Source organism: Neomonachus schauinslandi, chromosome 10 (genome assembly GCF_002201575.2).
Source record: "Neomonachus schauinslandi chromosome 10, ASM220157v2, whole genome shotgun sequence".
In the NCBI taxonomy this organism is placed as follows: Eukaryota; Metazoa; Chordata; class Mammalia; order Carnivora; family Phocidae; genus Neomonachus; species Neomonachus schauinslandi.
This window is the reverse complement of record NC_058412.1, coordinates 110,022,417-110,043,705: the sequence shown is the minus strand read 5'-3', so window position 1 is coordinate 110,043,705 and position 21,289 is coordinate 110,022,417. Positions and strand designations below refer to the sequence as shown.

At 55.1% G+C, this 21,289-nt stretch overlaps 1 protein-coding gene across 6 annotated transcripts in view; it reads left to right on the top strand.

Annotated features, from left to right (window-relative positions):
- SIRPA (signal regulatory protein alpha) overlaps positions 1–21,289 on the top strand; it is a 39,789-nt gene that overhangs the window by 1,056 nt on the left and 17,444 nt on the right. For 3 of the 6 annotated variants that reach the window (XM_044918663.1, XM_021689121.1, XM_044918662.1), the window contains exons 1-2: positions 355–519; positions 17,413–17,766. In XM_044918663.1, the coding sequence (XP_044774598.1) occupies positions 441–519; positions 17,413–17,766 (433 nt within the window). In that variant the 5' untranslated portion in view covers positions 355–440. Of the gene's footprint in view, positions 1–354; positions 520–17,412; positions 17,767–21,289 lie in introns of those variants that run through there. The other 3 variants (XM_044918664.1, XM_044918661.1, XM_044918660.1) reach the window with 2 other exon arrangements.

The following is a 21,289-nucleotide window of genomic DNA, read 5'->3' as shown; positions in this document are numbered from 1 at the left end:
TCGCTCACTCCTCTCCCGCTCGCTCTCTCCCTCGCTCTCTCTCCCTCTTTCTCTCTCCCCCTCTTCCCCTCTCCCCCTCTCTCGCCTCTCCGTCTCTGGCTCTCCGCCTGGCTCCCTCGGGTCTGTTTCTCTCTCCTGCCGCCTCTCCCTGGCCGTTCCCTGGCTTTATTTCTCTCGCGCTTGGGGTCTCTCCCCCTCTCCGTCTCTCGATCTCTCGGGGTTGGGGGGGTGTTCCTCAGAAAATCGCGGCGGTAACGGCGGCTCCTAAGCCGCTCCAGGCGCCTGTTCCGGGGAGGTGGGGGGGGGGGGGGGGAAGCCCAGCCGGGGGGGGAGGTGGGGGGGGAGAAGGGGGGAGCCTTAGTCATTTCCCCGCTCCAGCCTGCGCCCGCCCGAGCGCGCACTCACCGCCGCTCTCCCTCCTCGCTCCGCAGCCGCGGCCCATGGAGCCCGCCGGCCCGGCCCCTGGCCGCCTCGGGCCGCTGCTCTGCCTGCTGCTCGCCGCATCCTGCGCCTGGACGGGTAAGCACCCCTGCCCCCCGCCGCTGCCGTCCCCCAGCTGCGGGCCCAGGCCTGTCAGAGCGCCACTGGGAGCCACTGGGCTAATGTCCAGCAGTAGTAAGGGGAGAAACGTCTGTAACCGGGGTTACAGATGCAGAAACTGAGGCCCAGAGAGGGCCAGCCACTTGCCCAAGGTCACACAGCCATGGATAGGACCCACTCTCCCTCTCTCCGTTGACTCTGACTGTGTGGGCATTGTGCTGGGCACTGTGCTGGGCACTGGGACATACCCAGATGAGTTGGTCCACCCAGGCCCTGCCCAATCTGATGGGGGAGGAAGGCTGTCAGCAGCTTTCAGAGCTAGGTGCCCCTGGCTTCTCTAGAAGCTCTTTCCCTGGACTTACGCTTTTCGCACGTCTGACTTCAGGGTCTGAGAGGAGGGGGTCGGGGCAGAGGTTCCCCAGGTACTGCCTGGAAGGGAACAGAAACAGGCTGTTGCAATTAGGGAAGAATGAGCTCTCCCCCTGGTGCCCAAGCAACACAGTGTTTGTGTGTGTATGGGAGAGAGAGAGGAAGGGAGGCCGCAGTAACTCTGGGCTGAGCTGCTGTGATCAACAGATCCTGATGCGAAAGCACGAAAGCACGGGTGGATTGTCCCTGTGCTTGCCAGAGCCTCTTGCTGGATGGTCTGCTCCTTGCTGTTCTCCCGGCTCCCCCACTTCCGCCTGCCTGCCTTCCCTGGGCTTCCAGGCAGCTCCCTGCAGTTCAGGTGCTCTGTGGGGCCGGTACCTGTGGCTCTGAGCATGTCTTTTTGTTGGCCTACATCAAACACCTGGCTGTCTCCAGCAGGCGGGCTCTGAAGGCTACCGTGTGTGTTCGCCAAGGGGTGAGGTCACCACTCAGGAGTCCTGCTTCTTAAAGGGGTTTTGCAAAACCATGGGTCTCCTGGGAGGGCACAGGCGGCTGGGTAAGGGCTTTAAAGGAGTTGGGGTGGGGGAGAAGAATGGGGAATCTTGTTTTTTGGCTCCTTGAAGCTGTGTTGTAGGCAGAGGGGTCTGCGCTACCCTCCTCAAGGAGGAAGGTAAAGATGAGCTCAGTACCCACTCTCCACCCCCCCACCCCCCACCCCCCGCCTTTTGCATTTGCCTAGAGACTGGTAACCATCTGATAGCAGTGAGGAAGGGAAAACTAGCAAAGAGTGGGTGGAGGGAGAAGTGGGGGTGGACAACAGCTTCTCTCTGCCCTGCAGTTTCCCCAGAACCCCAGGAATCTACGTAGGCATCCCCCACCCCACCCTGGGTCTTCCCATTACATTTGGGTCCTGGCTGGGCAGAAATAAGCACTGATACATTTCATGTCTGCCTGGTGAGTGGCATCTCCGATCTGATCTGCTCCTTCCTGCCTGAGCCAGCCATTTACACCCTGCAAAAGTCCTAGTTCCTGCCCCACGTCCTTCCTGGGTCTGGCCTGGAAATGCACAAGTGTCTCTCACAAGTACTTCATTTTCCTGAAACGGGGAACTGGGCCCAAGTTAATTTCTAAATGTCTATTCCAGACCCTTCTCCAACCAGGACCCTGTGGTTCAGTTTCTGGCAAATGACCGGCAACGCTGATTAACAAGTGTTCGGATGGGCAGCCTGCCTTTCCTGGGGTGCTGGCTGGGAACACTGACACCCTTCTTGTGAGCAAATCTTCCCTTTTTGCCTATAAAAACAATCTATAAAATGGTAAAGATTAGGCCATAAAACTTCCGTTCCAATCCATTCAGCATCAATAGCCTGAAAAAGTGGGAGCAGCAGAGGGGCCAAGATTAACTTTGAAATAAATAAATCTTAGGAGGTGAGAATACATTTCTTGGCTGAGGACGGTGGGGCAGGGGTGGGGTGTCGCCTTCACAGCTGAAGCCTGCCAGCATTCTTCACTCTGTGTCCTCCGGACTCCCGGTCACACTCTGGACCCTGGCATGGGTTCACCTGGTCTGGCTGCAGGATGGGGCTTCGGGGCCCCCCTCCCTCGGCTGCTCCCAGGATGGAGTTTATGACAAAGCAGAAGAGAGGCAGGACAGAAGGGCAGGAAGGTAGAAGGAGGCAGTTCTCCAATTTTCCAAGAAAATAGATTTGTTCGAGTGAGAAACTCAAATGTCAGGCTTAGGAAGGCGGCGTTAGATTGAATGACTACTAGCGTCTTTCTGAGACCGTCAGCCTGGGAGGTGTCACATGATTGCTGGGGCTCCACATGATTGCTGTTTGCAGGGGGCTGGTCATGTGAGTTATCTGGGTTGGGGAAGGCAGGAGAAGAAGTTTCTAAAGATTGCCTTTAGCACAAATGCTGCCAAAGGGAAATTCTAAAAAGATGCCAGTGAAGTCACCAACCTGTGTTCTTGGAGCCAACATGAGGCCTGTTTCCTAAAACAACCTCACTGAGGGAGATTCGAGGCTGGGAGCAGGGCAAGGGGCCCGGGGACACCTGGGCACCCCGACTGCGGAATAGCCCTCAGCCCCTGGCATTGAAACTGCAGGCTCCTTGCTTGGCCCCACCGAGGTCATGGACCTCCAGGGCCCCCACTGGGCAGACCTTGGTGAGCTCCCGCTGGCTCCTCACTCTGGCCTGGAGGAGGCCAGGCCAAGTTGGGGTTCAGGTGTTCGGGGCCAGCTGGGCTCTCTAGGGACCTTCTGACCCTTTGGTAGAGGGGGACATGCTGGTGGCTCCTGTGTACTTTCCTAACTGGTGAAGTTAATCTCACTTCCTCTTTCTCAAGAGGACAAAGAGGGTGGAGGGCACTTTGGCCCCGATGGGCTCAAGCTGTTGGAAGTTTCTTTTAAAGCCATGGTGTTCTCTGGGTACTTTCTGGCCATGAAGTATTCCTTTACCAATTCCCTGGAGACCCGTGGTGTGATTCATTCCTGTATTTGTAGTCATTTGGCACATTTGAAGTCCTAATGTGAGCCACATGTGGAGAGAAGGAGAACCCATGTCTTTGAAAGTTAACTGCACCCCAGACTGTGCACTAAGGGCCTCCCTGTGTCATCTCATTAATCAGCAAAGCAAAGCATGAGGTGGCTATTATCCCCATTTTGCAGATGAGGAAAATCGAGTCCCAAACTGGAGAAGTAACTTGTCTAAGGAATAAGTGGAAGAGGGCCGGGATTTTGAATCCAGCCTCTGAGGGAAGAAATTTCCTGACTTAGTCTAGGCTGGAGGGAGTGAGAGGAGCCCCCTCCAGGCTCAGATGGAGGTTTGTCAAGAGTTCCTTCTGGGGCAGAAGCCCTTCCCTGAGTCATGGTTGCTTCTCGGAAGGCACACTGAAGACGGAAACACTAGCGGCCCCTCTCAAGTGACAGCTCACGGGAGCGATGTGGCTTCCACCAGAGCCCCCCATCTGGGCTGCCGAGCTCTGGAGGCCCCCAGAGCTGGAATATTCCTCCTTGCATCTTCCCAGTGCCCTTTGCAACAGATGGAGAGGGGGTGTTTGAGAGGAAGGGAGTCTAAAACTGTTGTACGGAGCCCACACACACTCGCTCGCTGCTTCCAATGGCTCCGTGCGACAGGTTATTTTCTTATTTGTAGAGTCTTGGACTGATGGAAGGTTCTCCCCCCTCTCCCTCTTTATAAATGTGCTCAGATTTCTGGCCTGTCAACACAACGCAGATCATGTCCCTCCCCGGCTCCAAACTGTTGAGTGGGTCCAAGTTTTCTCCAAAAACATTTAAAAAGAAAAGAAAAGTGCAGCTGCATGGGCGGGCTTCCTCCCTGACAGGGCTTACTCTCAGCCACATGTTTTCCCAAGAGCTGACCTGAGATGTTGCAAGAAGCGCGGGCTTCCTCCCTGTCGACCAGAGCTTGCCTAGCCCCTCGGCTGCCTGAGCACCTAAGACCTGAGAAGCCCCGGAGTTGTAGAATCCCACATTGGACCCTGTTTACTCCAGCGTTCCCCAAACATATGAACACGAGGCGTTTGGCTTGTGTAACGCTTGTGAACATGCGGCCTGACCCAGTTTGGGAAACGCTTTTGTACCCATCCGTGCCCTCAGCTCAACCCTTTTCATCTCTGTGCCTTTGCTTATGCTATTCCCGCCAGCAGAGCCGCCCTTCCCTGTACCTCCTTATCTTCATGTGCCCAAACCTACCTATTCCTCCTTCAGTTTAATCCGAGGGAGCTCCTCCTTCTCTGAACTGTCCCCACCCCCTGGATTGTCTCCGCCCCTGACCGAGGCTACTTGTTGCTCTCTCCTTGTTTTCTCACCATATGCAAACGTGGTTAGCACCTGGTGGGCGTGGTGGTTCTGGATCCCTCCCCCCACCCCCACCCCCACCCCCACCCCCACCCCGCGCTAAGTCACAGGCCACGCTTAGCGTGGCGGTGGGCGGGATTGTGAATCTCAGCTCCACCAAGTCTGGGGCAATCTCCTGCCCTCGGTGTGTGTCTCAGTTCCCTCCTCTGTAAGACAGAGATGACATCAGCTACTCTGTTTCAAGGATCAAGTCCACTCATACACATGTGATGCTTGCGCCTGTACCCGGCGTGGAGCGAGCCTTCGGCACGTGCCAGCCAGCCTCGCAGCCACCTTCGCTTTGTTCTCTTTGGAGTTCCTCCTCCACCAAAGTGGGGCTGGCTTTTGTAAAGTACCTGGCACAGCCTCTTGCACACAGTGGGCACAAAATAGCAAAAGCTCCCAGATGGGAGTGCATGCTATTCCGTTTGGGGTTTTTCCCTGTAGCTTTGGGGCCCCTGGGGGCTGGACAACTCGAGCGGAACCCCAGGCTAGTGGGATTTAATCGTCTGTTCCTGGGACTGAGGCTGTGGACGCAGGCTGCCTCTAGGTGTCTCTGTTCGGATCCACAGGTTTAGAATTGTGCGCTCCCAGACCCGGAAAGCCAGAGAGGAAGCCTGGGAGAGCCGTTGGGGGTCTCACCGAGCGCCTCGCTGTGCCCCACTGTGAGAGAGAGCCTGGCACTCGTGGGCTCACACAGCAGATCCACTGCAAGGCCGGGGTGGGACGCCAAGCGCCCTCTCTTCCAGGCCAAGGCTTTTTAAAACTGGCTGTGCTGGAAGTTTCCATCGTTAAAGCCAGAAATCTGACAGGTTCCCGAATTCCATGGAAAAATACTAAAGTAATAATAATGGGAACGATTGTTTCCAGCCACTTACTGGGCTGAGCACTTGGCCTGTAGGACCCTGGTGGTACTCGCCGTTAGGTGGTGTGCAGTTATCCGATCCACTGGACCAATGAGGAGACTGGGCTCAGAGAGGTGGAGCAACTTACCCAAGGCCGCAATAAGTGGCAGAGTCGGGATGACAGCCCAGATCAGCCTGACTGCCGAGCGCAGGCTATTAGGTAGACATGGCTTAGCCTTGTTTGACAGGTGGGGAAACCGAGGCCTGGGGGAAGGGGCGGCTGGCATCCTGCTCTCTTGGAGCTCCTCTCGTATTTCTGGCAATCAGTGTATCCTCCCAGGAGGCAGAGGTGGCCGGTGTTCCCAAGATGGGTTTCCGTCCCACACTGGCGAAGGAAGCATCTATTTTCACAGCTGAAACTGCTTTCCTGTTTCCTTGGGCGTTGCTGGGGCAGGTCTTCGGACGGAGCCCTCCGCAAAATGGATTTTCCCCGCCAGGTGTCTGGCCAGGCCATCCGTCCAGAGGGATGCAAAACAGCTGAGGTGGAAGTCAGGCCGTGATACAGATGGGCTCTTTGTGTCTGTGAGGTTTCCTGGCACATCCATTTGGGGTCGCAGGGGGTGAGATGGCCGCAGATTGGCGCCAGGAGCCCAGGGCATCAGGGGGGAGCCGGGGAGCCAGGAGCGAGCGAGCGGGGAGCCTCTGCCTGGAGAGCCGGCCAGAGGGGTGGGCTCCCAGGCCCGGCTCCATTGCCGACAGACCATGTCCCCCAGAAATGGAAGTCTCCGTGGAAGGAAAGAGTGTGCTGTGGGCTACAGATGAGCTGAGCCTCGAATCCGTGCTCTCCTTCCTTACCTTTGTATTTTGGAAGATTTCAAACATACACAAAAATGAGCAGGAATGGTGGGGCGACCCCTGGCTTCCACACTGATCTGTCACTCTTGCTTTGCCTGCCCCCCAATTTACTGGGAGTGGAGGGTTTGGGGGAGTTTTGGAAAACAAATGCTAGGCATCAGGTGTCACTTCAGCCATCACTAGTCTGACGTGCATCCCTCGATGTGCTCCGTGGTCTGACGCTCACAATGTGCCAACAAGCATGGGCGTCCTCCATCCGCATTTCACAGATAGGGAAACTGAGGCTCCCGAAAACCAAGTCGGGGTCCTCCCACGGCCACGTAGCCACTGAGAGGTAAAGCCAGATCCCAGCCTCGGTTTACTCTTAACCACTTTGCTATTCTTGTTATTATCATTTTAATTATAAATATTGGTCCAACAAAAGTTTTGAGCATCTACTATGTGCCAGGGTGGTTCTAGTTGGCTGGGGATACGACCATGGATGGACAAAAACACCTGTTCTCATGGAGCTGACATTCTAGTGAGGAAGACAAACAGACCCAAGTAAATATTGCATCAGGTGGAGACAGGTGCTGTAAAGAAAGTAAAGCAGGACGAGGGAATAGAAGGTCGAGTGGGGACAGAGGGAGGGCCTCTATGAGGAGTGGAGGCCTGAATAACACCGAAGGAGCAGCCATGGGAATATCAGGAGAGCGAGCCACATAGAAGGAATAGCAAGTGCAAGGGCCCTGAGGCTGGAATGAGTTTTCTTTGCTCCAGGAATAGCAAGGAGGCCAGTGAGGCTGGAGTGAAGGGAGACGGGTAGTGTGGCAATAGGGAGAGGTCAGGGCCGGACAAAATACAGTCTGGCTCACTGAGCACCTTGACCTTGTGATAGAATTCTTACTCTGTGCATCGCCTCATTAAATCCTCACCACAGTTCTGTGATATGGGAACTATTATTATACCTATTGGACAGATGAAGAAATCGAGATTCGGAGAGGTGCAGTGACTTGCCCAAGGTCACACAGCTTATAAGTGTAGAGCTAGGATTTGAGCCCAGGCCCTAAGGGCTGCAGCATCCTCGTCACTGCTTTCCTGCACCTCCTCCCATCTAATCATCCAGAGCAGCTCACTGAATCAAATCCTCTTTGTTCCTGCTCCAAACTTTTCAGTGGTTCCCACTGCCCCTAGAATAAAATAAAACTTCATACCGTGATCCACGGGGCATGGCATTTTCTGGACCACGTCTCTCTGTCTGACCCTCATCTCATATCACCCTCTCCTTCCTCTGTGGGCTTTGGTCACAGCAGCCTTCTTTCTGGCCCTCTTATGCACTAGCCTCTTTCCTGCCTCAGGGCCTTTGCACGTGCTCTTCTCTCCTGCTGGAACACCTTCCCTGGCTCTTGCTTCCTTCAGGTTTCAGCAATAATCTCTCCTCATCAGCGGGGCCTTTCCCAGCCACACCATTCTGAAAGCGGGTCCCCCTTGTTATTCTCAATCGTGACAACAAATTTGTTTTTGAGCACTCCTAGCCATTTCTATATTTGTGTCATTCTTTCAGCCTTGTGTCCCCCGCTAGGATGTAAGCTACATGAGGGTAGGGACTGTGTCCATCTTACTCATTGCTGGGCCTCCTGGGGCCTGAGCACCAGGGCTGGCGGCAGTAGGCAGGCTAATACATATGGCTGAATGAAGGAACAGGTGGGTAGTAAGAGCTCCACTTTCAGGAGAAGGCTCAGAGCCCTCAGGTCACACGGGCAGTAACCCTGGCCTGAGAGCACAGTCCTGCCCTCGCTACTACACAGTCCCACTTCTGTGACTGGGGCCGTGGCCACGGCACAAATCCCCGCCCATCTTGCTGTCACAGTGATCCCTAAAACGTCAAGAAGTACACAGATAGCAGGGCCACCCTGGGCGGAGGGAGGTAGCCAAGAGACCCCAGAATTGGTACTGAAAATTCTGGCTATCTGAAACGGCTTGCCCCAGTGTAGACACCGTGATGAACGAGCTGGCAAACCATGAAACGTGATGCAATTAGTGCTCCAGTCTCTCGGCGGGGTTTGGTTGGGAGGGCCCAGCCCAGGTCAGCCGCTCCCAAAGATTCATTCATTGTGCCAGGCCGCTCGGCGCAGCGGGTGACAATGCAGGTGGAGTCTGGTTCCTCGGCAGCCCCGTGACCCTGAGCTTCAGTCTTGTCCTCTGGGAAACGGGAGCCCTGTCTTGCTGGGTCCCTGTGGCGGTTCACTGGGGCCCGCCGTGCTCCTGGTACTGGCGGGGTGTGATGCTGTCCAGCCCTGGTTACTATTACTGTTATGGTTGCATGGTCATCGTGTCCTGGTCTGGGGCTGGAAAGAGCAGGTGAGACCCCCGTTCCAGCCTTCACCGGCAGGGAGACCTGAAATGCAGCCTCAACTGCTCTTTCTGCGAAGCGGAGGCTCACTTTGGTTGCCCTCTCGCGGGCCCCTACCAGCTCCGATGCTCCAACCCAGATGCCCTCCCCACCCTTTGTCTTGCTGACAGCCCAGGCCCCCTTCTCCAGCAGGGGTGGCAGTGAAATGGGCGCCCGCTCTGGGGCCCGTTCCTGAGTTCGAATCCAACATGTGCCTCTTAGTCTGTAAGCATGTGCTCCGGAGCAAGTGCCTTTCCCTGTTCTGGGCCTCACTTTCTCCATCTGCAAAATGGAACCTCTGCCCCTGTTTCCTCTCGCGCGGGGACTTTTGAGGGTTAAAGGGAATGAGGAGCTGTGGAAAGTGCTTTGTGAGCTGCAAGGAGCGCTATAAAAGGCATCAGTGAATGGTGTCAGCTTGGGGGAAAATCTCATCCAGAGACTGTCTGCTGTCGGCAGCAGAGTGTGCTGGAGCCTTGGCAAATGCCGTTAAATAAATGCGGGTCGCTTTTAAGGGGGCCTTTATCTTGGCTGGGAAAATGTGTGCGCGTCCTTGGCAGCCTGAGAATCCAGAAGCCTGAGCTGGAGGGGACCCCATCGTCACAGGGAGAAGCGATCGCGCACCAGCTCCGGGAGCAGATGTCTGTTTGAGCCTTGCCTCTGCCCCTGCTCTGCCTCTCAGGGTTACAGCTTCCTCACCTGGAGGAGGGGGACGGTGACAACAGCACTCCCCTCGCCGGGCTCAGTTAAGTGACGGCTCCCTGTTGTGTGACCTCACGCACACGTGGGACCCATGGGAGCAGCCGGGCCTGTCCCTAGAGGAACAATGGGGCCTGCGGTCGGAAGAACTCCCCTGGGTTCTCAGCCTGTCCAGCCCCCACCTTTGGGCCTCAGTTTCTCCATCTGCAAAATGGGAAGGTGAGAAGAAGGTCCTTAGGTCGTCGAGGCACCAAGTACAGTGGATGGTGGGGTGGTGTCTCCTGTCTGTTCTCCCCACGTCAGCGGGGCTGCCTAGGCCTGCTAGACACAGAGCATGTTTATAGCACATGTACTGATAGTTCCTTCCCTGCTGCTTTGCAAACAGGGCCACATTGCAGGCATGGCTTCATCACCTCCAGGTCCCTCCTACACCCTGCAAACACTCACTAGGGCCTTTGAGCCGCCCCACCTCCGGGCCTCCTAGTCTGCAGTCGGCTCAGCCTGCTCACAGGTGCCGCGATGAGTGGTCTCGTGCATATGTCGGGCAGAGCTGGTTTTGCTTCAGAGAGAATCCTTAGCTTCTCGATCTTAAAATTGTGATCATCGTCATCCCTTCCATTCTTAAATGTCTGGTGCATGGTCACGGCTGTCCGGCTTTACGTGCTTCCTCTCTGCCAGGCACCAGACTGGGCTCTTCACACTCGTTAGCCTGTTTCATTCTAAACAGCCCTAGTGTTATTATCATCCTCCCCATTCTACAGATGGGAAACCACAAGTCTGGAGGGGTTAAGACATTTCCTGGAGTCTCGTAAGTGGCAGAGTTAAGATCTAAACCCGAACATACATTCAGTGAATACCAGGCACTGACATAAAGCTGGATGATCCTGCAGGGAACAGAACTAAGTGTCTGCTCTCAAAGCGTTTAGACGTAAATCTAGGGTAGGCAGATGGCGCTAATGAAACTGACAAATACCTATGTGATATGTCGCTTGGTGGGTGATATGTAGGAAAATAAAACAGCAAGGGCCATGAACGGGGTAGTGTTTTATACAGAGGGGCCAGGGAAGGCCTTTCAGATAGGCCTGAAGGAGGTGAAGGAGCCAGAGTGTAGATATCTAGGGGATGAGAGTACAAGGCAGAGCAGTGGCAAGTGCAAAGGGCCTGAGGTGCTTAGAGACTCTGGCATGATTGCGAGCAAGCTGTGGTGCCCTGGCGGCCACCAGAAGGGTTCTGGGTCTCACTCAGAGTGCAGTGAAGGCTGCAGGAGGTTTTGAGCAAAAGAAGATGTTATCTGGCTTAGGTTTTAGAGGCACCTCTGGCTGCAAGGAGAGCGTGTATTGTAGAGAAATGAGGCGGAGGCAAGAGGGCCAGCTTGGAAGCCGAGGTGAAGATGCAGGTCAGGGACGGTGGTGCGGTCAGGTGGCTAGAAGAGATCAGAGTCTGGCCAGATCCTGGCAGTAGGGCTGGCAAGATCTGCTCGTCGATGGGCTGTGGGACAGGGTGGGGAGGGGGACAGTCCTCAGTCCAGTTCTTCTGACCACTCACATCTGACCTTGGGGAGAGAGACAGTTGGACCCCCTTGTTTACAGGTTCGAGAAAGTGGAGGCTCAGAGGGGATGAGACATAGGGGTCTTCTGGCCCCAGAGCCCAAGCTCTGGACTGTTGGCCCCTCAGGAGTTTCCCTGCTGCATGGAGGGGGCTGCCAGGGTCTGCCCGCTCCCTGCAAGGATATGGCACAGTGCCCAGTTCCCAGAGTTGCCTGGAGTGGGGGTGGAGGAGAGAGTACCCCTGTTTTATTTACAAGGCCATGTGCATCCCCATTTGCGCTGGTTCTGATGCAGCTGGTAGTTTCTACCACAGCACGATGGGTCTGTCTGGCAGCACCAATGCTGGCCTCCTGTGCAGATGGCCCCCGAAGCCCAGTCCCAGGCTAACCCCATCCCAGCTTGCTCATGGCCCACAAGCATGTCCCAAGGACTCCGCCCTGGTGCCTGGATTGTGCAGAGCCCTTTCCTCCTCTGCACCTTTGCTCCTGTGGTCCCCCTTTCCTAAGATGCCTTCCCGTCTCCCCAGCCTCTGTCAGCCTTCATGACCCAGCTCAGGGGCCACCACCTCCAGTAGGTCTTCCCACATCCCACCCCTCTCCCAGGGCCCGGTCCCCAAGCCCCTCTTCACTCACTGATCTCCCTCCAGGTGGTCAGTGCCTTGTGTCAGGGACTCGGTCCCACAAGGGCCGGGACCTGTCGTACTCAGCTTTGTGTCCTGTAGCTTCGAGGACTGGGGCTGGCATTGGCATGGGGTTCGAGAGGGCACAGATGCACCAGGCCCCCTGCAGAGAAAGTCAGCGTCTCACTGTGGCTGTCGGAACCCCTGCACACTTGCGTCGAGCCCTGAGCCCCCCTCTTGGGAACCGCAGGATCCACAAGCCCTCCACCCAGGCAGCCCCCCATGGATTGGCCCCAGGGGCTGTGTGCTCCCTGCCTCGGGGCGTGGGGTCCAGAGTTTGGAGCTGGCCTCTTGACCGCCTAAGCACGTAGAAGGCAGGTGCCCTGGGCCTCGCCCACCAGCAGCTGATGGCAGAGGAATGTCCCGCCCCTTCTCTCACCACCCTTGTGTGTAGAAACCCGTGCGTGCCAGACGCCGTCACAGCCGGGCGTGTGGACACACGGGTGTTATGCCGACAGTGGTCCCCTGCCGTGCACACACTCACATTCACACTCACGTGTACACCATCACCCCCGCACACTCTCTACACATGCATGCACACGCCCGTGCACAGCCCACTCCTGAGCTCCCCTGCCCGCACACTCTTGAGCAACACTCTTGCACTCGCCTGCACATATGTGCATACCCCTGCGTCTGCTCCTTCACTCCTGTGTGCATGCTCATCCACACTCCTGCATTGCACGCTGTCACACACAACCCTTAAGTCATAACCCAGAAGACACCAAAGGCAGCCCCTGACAAGGTGTGTGTGTGGGGGGTCATAAACCAGCAGCCCCCCGCGAGGAGGGCCAGGAGCGACGGTGGTCCGGGGAGGGGCCGCTGAGCGCCCCTGCTGCGGGGACCGGGTGTGAGCTGCGCCTTCACGGGGTCCTGAGGCCCCGGCACGGCCAGAGCTCTGGCCATGGCCTCCCAGGCCCCTGGGCTCCTTGAGTTTGTGGAAATCTGAGGCTGGCCTCCAGGCTGTCTCGCAACAAGTCCAGGGGGCTGTCACCACCCGCTGCGCTGACTGCTTCTGTTAGGGAACTTACTCGCAGGTTTTATTTCATGACTTTAATTTTGTTCCCAAAGGAGTAAATGTTCACTGAAGACACAAGATTTTAATATATTGTTTACTCTAGAGTGAAAAAGAAAACGGGCCAGCTCCCGGCCTCATTTCCCAGACATGGCGCACCTCAGCATCATGGTGTTTGTCACGCTAGATCTTTTTCTCGAGACATTCCAGTGGTCAGTCAGTATCTGCAGACAGTTTCTCGAGTGTCGAGTCTGTGCTGAGCACCGTGTCAGGAGCTGGGGGAAAGCAGCAGTGAACAGAACAGACAAGGTTCCTGGAGAGGAGGCTTATTTAAACAGTAAACATAATATGTAACATAGGTATTAGATGTAGAGATTTTTCTTATTATGAAATAGAATACTATAAATATTTAATAGTCATCCAGTTTAGGAAATCTGAAAAATACCCAAAATAGAAGGAAAAACCCCTCAGTTTTAGTTAGATTCATGACCCAGAGACAGTTGCGTTTTATAGTCTTGTATATATAATACCTTGCTGTTGTTTATTTAAATATAGTTTTATTTTATTTTACAAAGTCATAATCATACCGAAAGCACAGTTTTTATTTTTTTATTGTGCAAGTCATGCAAACAGAAAACATAAAAACAAAATCCCTTGCAAATCTATTACAGAATTAACCACTGCTAATCTTCAATATGCACTTTTTTTTTTTTTAACTTAGCAGTCTGAGATCACACTGAATGTGCCACTCGGTAACTGATCTCCTAATACATTTTTGTGTTGATAATTGTCATTCTACACCATCGTTTTTAATGGCTGTAGACTCAGTCCTCATGTGGGGTCACCATCACGGGATCAATCAGTCTCCTTCTCTTGGACACTAGGACATTTCCAATTTGTTATTTTTTAAGAACACCTGAGTGAACGAAGCAAAATGTTTGCTCATATTCTTAGTTATCTGAGTATGATTTTACATTGTTTTTACTCAATCATATTTTAACGACATCAAAATGTGGATTGCAGTTACCTTTGATGGTAAACTAGGAGATTATTGTTGTGTTTTTATACTTTTTCATTTTCTCTAAATGCTTTGCAATGAACAAGTTTTATTTGCATAATCACAAAATCATTTATAATTATGCCCTGCAAAAAATGTCCAGATTACCAGTTTTCGTGGTGGTGGCTCTTTAGGCCTCCGTGTAAGCCCACGTAGGGGATAGGCCGTAATTCACTTAGCCATCGCCTCTCACGGGCCGCCCGGGTTTTTTCTCCAGCTTTTTCAAGATCATCATGTGGGAACCCCACGCCCTGTTTGGGGTTGTGTCCTTGCGGAACAGCCCCGCAAAGGCTGGTGAACAGCTTTCACACCTTTGGTACATCCTGCCAAACTGCCTTCCCAAGAGGATGTTCCAATTTCCACTCCCACCAGCAGCGTGCGAGAATGCCTGCCCAGCCGCCCTACTCTCCCGGAGATGGTTCAGGCCCCTGGACCGTGACTCTCCATTTGCCAGGGAGGGCAAGGAGAGAGCAGGAAATGGTTTTGTTCGTGATGCCAGCATGATGACCCCAGGCCCAGAACCGCAGCAGTGATTTTTAACAAGCCCGGTTCCCAGAACAGAACCTGCCGAGAAAAAGAGAAGCAAAGCAAGCAAGGGAAAAGAAACCTCTCTGCTGGAAAAAACACACATATACACAGATTAAAATAATATTTGGCACTTACGTCGCACTTTTAAAATTCTTCAAACGCTTTATAAACACTAGCTAATTAATTAAGCCGCCTAAATCTGGCTGCAGTGGTGGAGAGAGCTCAAGAGGAGCTAAAAAAAAAAGGGGGGGGCCAGCCCTCCCCAACTCCAGATTTTATTGTCGCCTGCCCGGGGTGTGATTACAGGCCTCCGGCTGCACCCCAAGAATAGCCCTGCTCCAACACGTTGCACGCCTGGTTCTGCAACCATCTCCTGCTCGCGCCGCTCCCCTCACCAGCTGCTGACTCACGTCCCTGCGCCACGTTATTGATAAGGATAATAATAACTGGCATCTATTCCGTGTGCCGGCGGGGGGGGGGGTTGCCAGGCGCGGTCCCGGGCTCCCAGCTCACGCCATCTCCTGGATATGCCTGTGGCAGCTCCATTTGACAGATGAGCAAAGACTCAGAGAGGGGCTTTGCCCAGGAGCAAATGCAGTCCCTCCTTCATTCATGAGTGCGTTCATTGAGCGCGTAGTTATTGAGGGCCCGGAGCGTGCCAGACAGTTCCAGGCAGGGGCTTGGAAACAGTTCCTTGTGGATGCCACATCCTGGTTGGGGGGAAACATGACAATCAAGTATATAAATGTTGTATCTGTGATAATAACAGGAACAGAAACTAAAATTTACCCAGTCCCTACGAGGCCGGCGCTTATGTCCTACTGTGTCCTAGTGCTCAGGACGGTCCTGGGGGGTGGACGCCGGTTCCCCCACTTTGCGGATGATGGGATGGAGGCCCAGGGAGGGCAGGTGCTGAGTGGGTGCGAGTGATGTTCTTGGCCCAAGTGATGGTGGGCTAAGAGGGGAACCAGCGCCTGTGCTCTCCCCAAGTGGCATTTCCAGTGCCTCCAGTGGCCCGTGCTGGAATGCAGACCCATTGGGGGTGTTCTTGGCTGCATGCTGCTGGTAGCAGCTTGTGGTGTCTCGGGGTGGCCGGCTGCCTCTGGGGGCCTCCTCCGTGTGCCTGTCACACACCTGGCCACCAGCTCCACCCTGAGCCCCGGCCCTCTGTGGGCTCTGGATTCCTCCCTGCACAGGGAGGGTCGGGCCGCCGTCTGGCTGAAGCTCTGCCTCTCGGGCACTCGCCAGGAGAACCGGGTAACCCCCAGCCCGGGAGTCAGGCCGGGACAATGGGCACAGGGGTAGAGAGGCCTGTTCTGAGGCCCTGGGCTTGCCAGCAGCGAGGGCAGAGACTGGAGTCCGTGGGCTTCCCAGCCTTTGGGCGCCCTGCCCCTGCCAGCGGGTGGTGCCAGGCCATGGGCTCGTGGCATATTCCCAGCTCTCTCCTGCCCAGCCAGAGCCAGAGGGCATCGGTGGCCCCCCTGTCTGGTGTACAAGGCAAAGGTGGCCTAGGACAAGGTGTCAGGATAGGGCAAGGTCACACTGCGGGTCAGTGAGTGACCAGGAGGAGACAGATTGACCGTCAGTACCTGCACCAGTTGCCATGACCCCAGGTCTGTCTTTTATTCTCTCTTCCCGTATTCTGTCCCCCTCCTCACTGTCCCTGCCTGTCCGCGTCTCCCTCAGCCTGTGTCTGTCGTCCCCTCTCTCTGTCTCCCGGCCTCTGTGTTTCTCCAAGGGCTTTATGATCTCTCCTCTCTCCCCTACCCCCACCTGGGTCAGAATTGGGCCCTGGGTGCACCGTGACATGAGTATCTCGGCAGCTTCTCTCGGCAGCTTCCCACTGCCTGGTCACCTTCCTGGCTGTGTCCCCCCCGACCCCCCCACACCATGTCCTCTGCCCAGAGTCCCTGTCTCACATGCCCCACTGCTCTCCAGTTTGGGGCTCAGGCCCCTCCCTTTCACCACGCCTAGGAAGCCTTCCAGCTACCCAGCCTGGAGCCCTTGAGGCCTAATGTGCGTCCAGCCCCTGTGTGTCCCCAGTATCCAGGATGGCCTGGCCTGCAGGTGCATTAGCAAGGGTGGGAGGGAAGTTCGCACAACAGATCCCCCCCCCCCGCCATTTATTTGTTGTGTGATGACAGTAGCTTCCCTGTGCCGCACGTGGTGCTAAGTAACTTCTGTGTGTCATTGCATTTTCTTCTCAGAACAAAGCAGAGGGCTAGGGGATGCTCTACCCATCTTATAGATAAGGAAACTGAGTCTCAAAACCAAAGGATAAACTTGGGTCACGTGTGAATAAAAGGCGAGCCAGGTTTCAGACCGGCTCAGATGGTTCCAAAGACCAGATGCTTCTTTTTGACGCTGTCCCTGGCCAGCGTTGTTGTTTGGTCCTGCCAGAGATCCATCGAGATGGGGTCACAGTAACTGACTGACAGATGAGGAAACTGAGGCTCGAGAGCCATGGAGAGACCTGCCCAGACTAAGGGCAGCACTCCCATCCACATCCAAATCCTGTTGGATGTTCTTGGCCCAAGTGATGGCCATAGTCATGGAGAAGTAAGGCCTGAGCCAGGACTCAAATCCAAGTCCTCCCGCCTCATGACCACAGCCTGGACGAGCCCCAGCTGCTGGGTGTGGCTTCCCTGCTCGGGGCCTGCTTCCTGGGCCAGGCCCAAAAGAACCTAAGCTCCCCATAGAGCCCCATGCACACCGTGCTGCCCCCCACCTCTGAGCCCCTGCCCTGCTGTGCCCTCTGTGAGGAACACTGTGCCCCTTACATCCTGGGAGGTTCAGAGCTCAGCTCAGACATGACTCTTCCGGAGAGGACTCAGGACCTCCAGCCTGCTCCCTGGCACATCATAAACCTCAGTTTCCTCGGTTGTGATGGGGTCTCACGTTACAGGCTCGTGGTGAGGGCTGCATGCCACGTACATGCAACGTGCCTAGGTCAAGGCCCGCTCACGGTGCGCACTCAGTCAGTGAGCTGTTGTGGATACACACGTGAGGAGACATCCAGGATCACGTCAGGATGATCTTTGTTTTCCCTCCAGGTGTGGCAGGTGAGGCGGAGCTGCAGGTGATCCAGCCTGAGAAGTCAGTGTCTGTCGCAGCTGGACAGACAGCCACTCTGCGCTGCAGTCTGACCTCCCTGCTCCCCCTTGGGCCGGTTGAGTGGTTCAGGGGAACAGGGTCAGCCCGCGAGTTAATCTTCAGTTTCAGAGGAGGCCACTCCCCCCGAGTGACAAATGTTTCAGATACCACAAGGAGAAACACCACGGACTTTTCCATCCGCATCAGTAACATCACCCCAGCAGACGCTGGAACCTACTACTGTGTGAAGTTCCAGAAAGGGACCCCTGATGTGGAGTTTAAGTCTGGACCAGGCACTCAACTCATAGTGAGCGGTGAGTATGGCCTGGGCCTCCTTTGTCCCCTGGTTGTGACAACAAGTCAGTAAGAATGCCCTCCATTGTCTGAGCAAAAGCTAAGGATCAGGTTCTGAGGTGGGTGCCCCTGACTTCAGCCCCTCCCACAGATCAGGGAAGTTGAGACCTGGGGAGGTCATGCTATTTGCTCAAGGCCCCCCGGCTGATAAATGGTGGGAAAATCTAGAACCCCAGTCTGAGGGCTCCACAGCTCTCACCTTTTCCTATCCTGACCAGCCCTCTGGTTCCAGGGATGAGGGACTAATAGTCTGAGTGACTTGCCCAGTCAGAAGGTCCCACCTCACTCTTACCTCCAGACAGCACCCCCCTCCATGTGGGTGACTCTTCTCTTTACTCAGCACTTACTGAGCACCTGCTGTGTGCAGGCTCTGCGCTGGGTGCTGGGGAAGCAGCAGGGAACAAAACAGGGAAGGGCTCCTCTCTCATGAAGCTTACGTTCCCTTCTGTTCCAACGAGGACAGACCCATCCAGGGCAGAGAGAAGGAAGAACGTGTTTCTTTATTTCATCTTCAGAAACATCACACAGAAAAGACATTCCTGAGAGGTACAGACTCACTGTTTACTCTGACGGCCCAGGTTGGAGATGCCAGAGGTTGGGCCTTTGCTGTGGGTCTGTCCAGAAACAGTAGAGCCTGGTTCAGGGACCGACTCACACAGTCGCTGCAGGCCCCGAGCAGACCTGGGGCATCCAGAATGTCCTCACCCAGGGAAGAAGGGCCCATGTGGGTGAATAGGGTTGTCCCGTTGACGTAAAGATGATCATTTAGGGTTTTCTGCCAGGGGCCCGGGATCCGGAACCCTGAGCTGTCAGCACGCAAAGGCCCCATCTAGCCCAGCCTTCCATGTACACATTCAGAGCCTGTCACGAGATGACAGGGTCTTGCTCATGCTCATGTATCCAGTGAGTGAGGAGATTGTTCCAGAACCCATCTGATTCCTGGCAGGTTTCTTCCTGCCCCAGCTTTGGATACTGTTTCCATGGAAGAGCCTGGTGCGTAGTAGGTGCTGAATAAAACCAAGTTACACTGACCCTTTGAACAGGGAGCCAGTATTTCTCCGTTTCATCATTTTTCCAGAGGTTCAGATGGTACAACCCTCTCCTTTAAAATACTGTATTCTGTTCTTCAACAATACGCGTTAAGAAGAAGAGTCCTTGGGGGGAGGTGGGCTAGCTTTGCACCCCCAGATCAGACAGATATGCAAACATCTGATGAAGTGTTGAGCCTGTTCCTGGAGGCCATGGTTCCACATACATAAGAACATCAGGAGTCTTTCCCCGTTGTGTGGTGTTGCTCCTTCACTGAACAGCCTGGGGGCAGCGGCCCGGAGAGAGCAGAGGGGTCCCCGCGATCCCAGCAACACCGGGCACCCCATTCCTGGCTCTGCAGACTGAGGATGATGGGGAGGCACTTCCTGGTGGGTGTCTGGAGCCCTCTGAGCAAGGGTTCATATTCTAGACTCAGCTGTTGGGACCCCACATCTTCGCTCCATTGCTACAGGGTCAGCAGCTCTGGGCACCCAGAGGGACCCCTCCTCATAAGTGTTTGCAGTGGAGAATGTCAGAGGGACAAGGAAGGTGGTGGTCACTGTTGGGCTAAAGAAGGCGCTCTGTTGTGAATGTGAAGGCTAGGGGCCACAGGAAATCCCCCCCGGGGTTACAGTGGGGAGTGAGGAAGAGCCCCTTGGTTTCCCTCAGCCTCAGTCTCCTCACCTGTAAAATGGTGATATCATGGACTCCTTTTCGGAGAGCTGGAAGGATCTGAGGCGCTCTGTCTGCGTCACCGGCACAGAGGAGGTGGCCCCAAATCTAGGTGTGCCTTCAGGGTTGTGACCCGGCTCCCCTTGCTGGGTTCTGTTGCCTCGCCGTAGAAAGTGGGTCATCACGCCAGCCTCGGCAGGATGTTAGGAGGCCACAGAGAGCCGGGTGAGGGGACAGACCCTCAGTGAGCCCTGGGTGCTCCTCCCAGAACTGTGCGATCCTGGGCTAGTCTCCGTTTCCCTCGGGGCCTCTGTGTCCCATCTGTGACCTGGGGATAATCAGGCTGCTGGTCAGGGGGCTGACGATTGGAGAGGAGATCCAGGAGGCCCCAGATGTGGAGGTTAGGCGATTCTTGGGCATCCGTGCACAGCGGCCGAGAGCACGGCCGAACCCCACTGCCCGGGCTCCCAGCCAGCTCTGCCTCCCCTGCTCTGTGACCTCTGACAAGTCATCCACACGTTGGGTCCGGTGTCCTTGTCTGTCTGCGACAGCCTGACCCCACAGAGCCGCTGCAGGGACTGAATGAGTGAATGCCTTAAAACACCTACAGCAGGGCCTGGTACGTGGTCAGTGTCCCAGGAATGTAGCTAGGATATGCCCAGGCCACAGGACCTTGGCCGGGTCACTCTTCCTCCCAGACCTCGAATGTAAGTGGGGTTTGGAGGGTGACTTTGGGTGCCTTGCAACCTGGGCTGCTCATTTAGAATCACCTGGGAAAAAAAGATCCCCAGCCCCTGGCTCCCCCCTGGACATTCTGACTTATTTCGTCAGACGTGAGCCTGGGCAGGTGAATTTTTTAACCACTCCAGAGGCTCCTAATGTGCAGCCCGGGCTGAAGAGCCCTAAGCTGGATGTTCCCCGAGGTCACAGAGGAAACACTGAGGTTTCCTTGTGCTCCTGGGGCTGGGAGAGGAGATTTGTGGTGGGTGGATGTTTCAGGAGAGCCGTGCCCTCGACAGCTGTTTGGGAAATGAGCCTGAATGGAGTGGCCAGGACACCCTCCCAAGGAGCACGCCTGGGGCCGAGCTGCTCCCTGCCCTCTGGCCCAGGGAGGGGCAGCCAACACCCTGCTCAGATCTGAGCTTCACAGCTAGGGGACCTTCCCATCTTTCAGCATGCGTGCGTCCGAACACGGGCCGGAGTCCCCGCAAAGACTCGCCACTCAGCCCCAGAGCCCTCCCTGCCTCAACACACCCCAAATGTCACGACCAAAATCTGTCCCTCTTTTGAAACTCTCCCAGCTTTCTGTAAATAGCTAATCTGCAGGAATACGCTGTGATCTTGTTTGTTTTGAAAGCCAGTTCGCCAAACTTGTTTCCTGAGGGGATTATTAAAAGAGGGAGAGAATCATAATTTGCTGGTTTCTGCTGCTTTTCTCATTTGGGGTTTTGCATGGCAGGCCTTGGGACTCTTCTTGTGTTCCTGCTAAGCTTTGGTTTTGCCTTCTTACAGCCAAAAGGACAAATAGGTAGTGTCAGAAGTAGTCACGAGCAGATCTTATGATAATAATCATCGGTGTTGTTTATTAAGCACCTACTGTATGCCAGGTTCTGCATTTTTATTACATACATCCTCACATGTCACCAAGGTGGTGTTTTGACCCGCTTTGTACCAAAACAGACACGGAGGTGCCGGAAGAAAAAACAGAGCAGCTAAAATGAATCAGTCTTGTGTGGGGTGGGGGGGAGCTCTGCCCTTTATTCACTGCATGCCCTGGGCTAG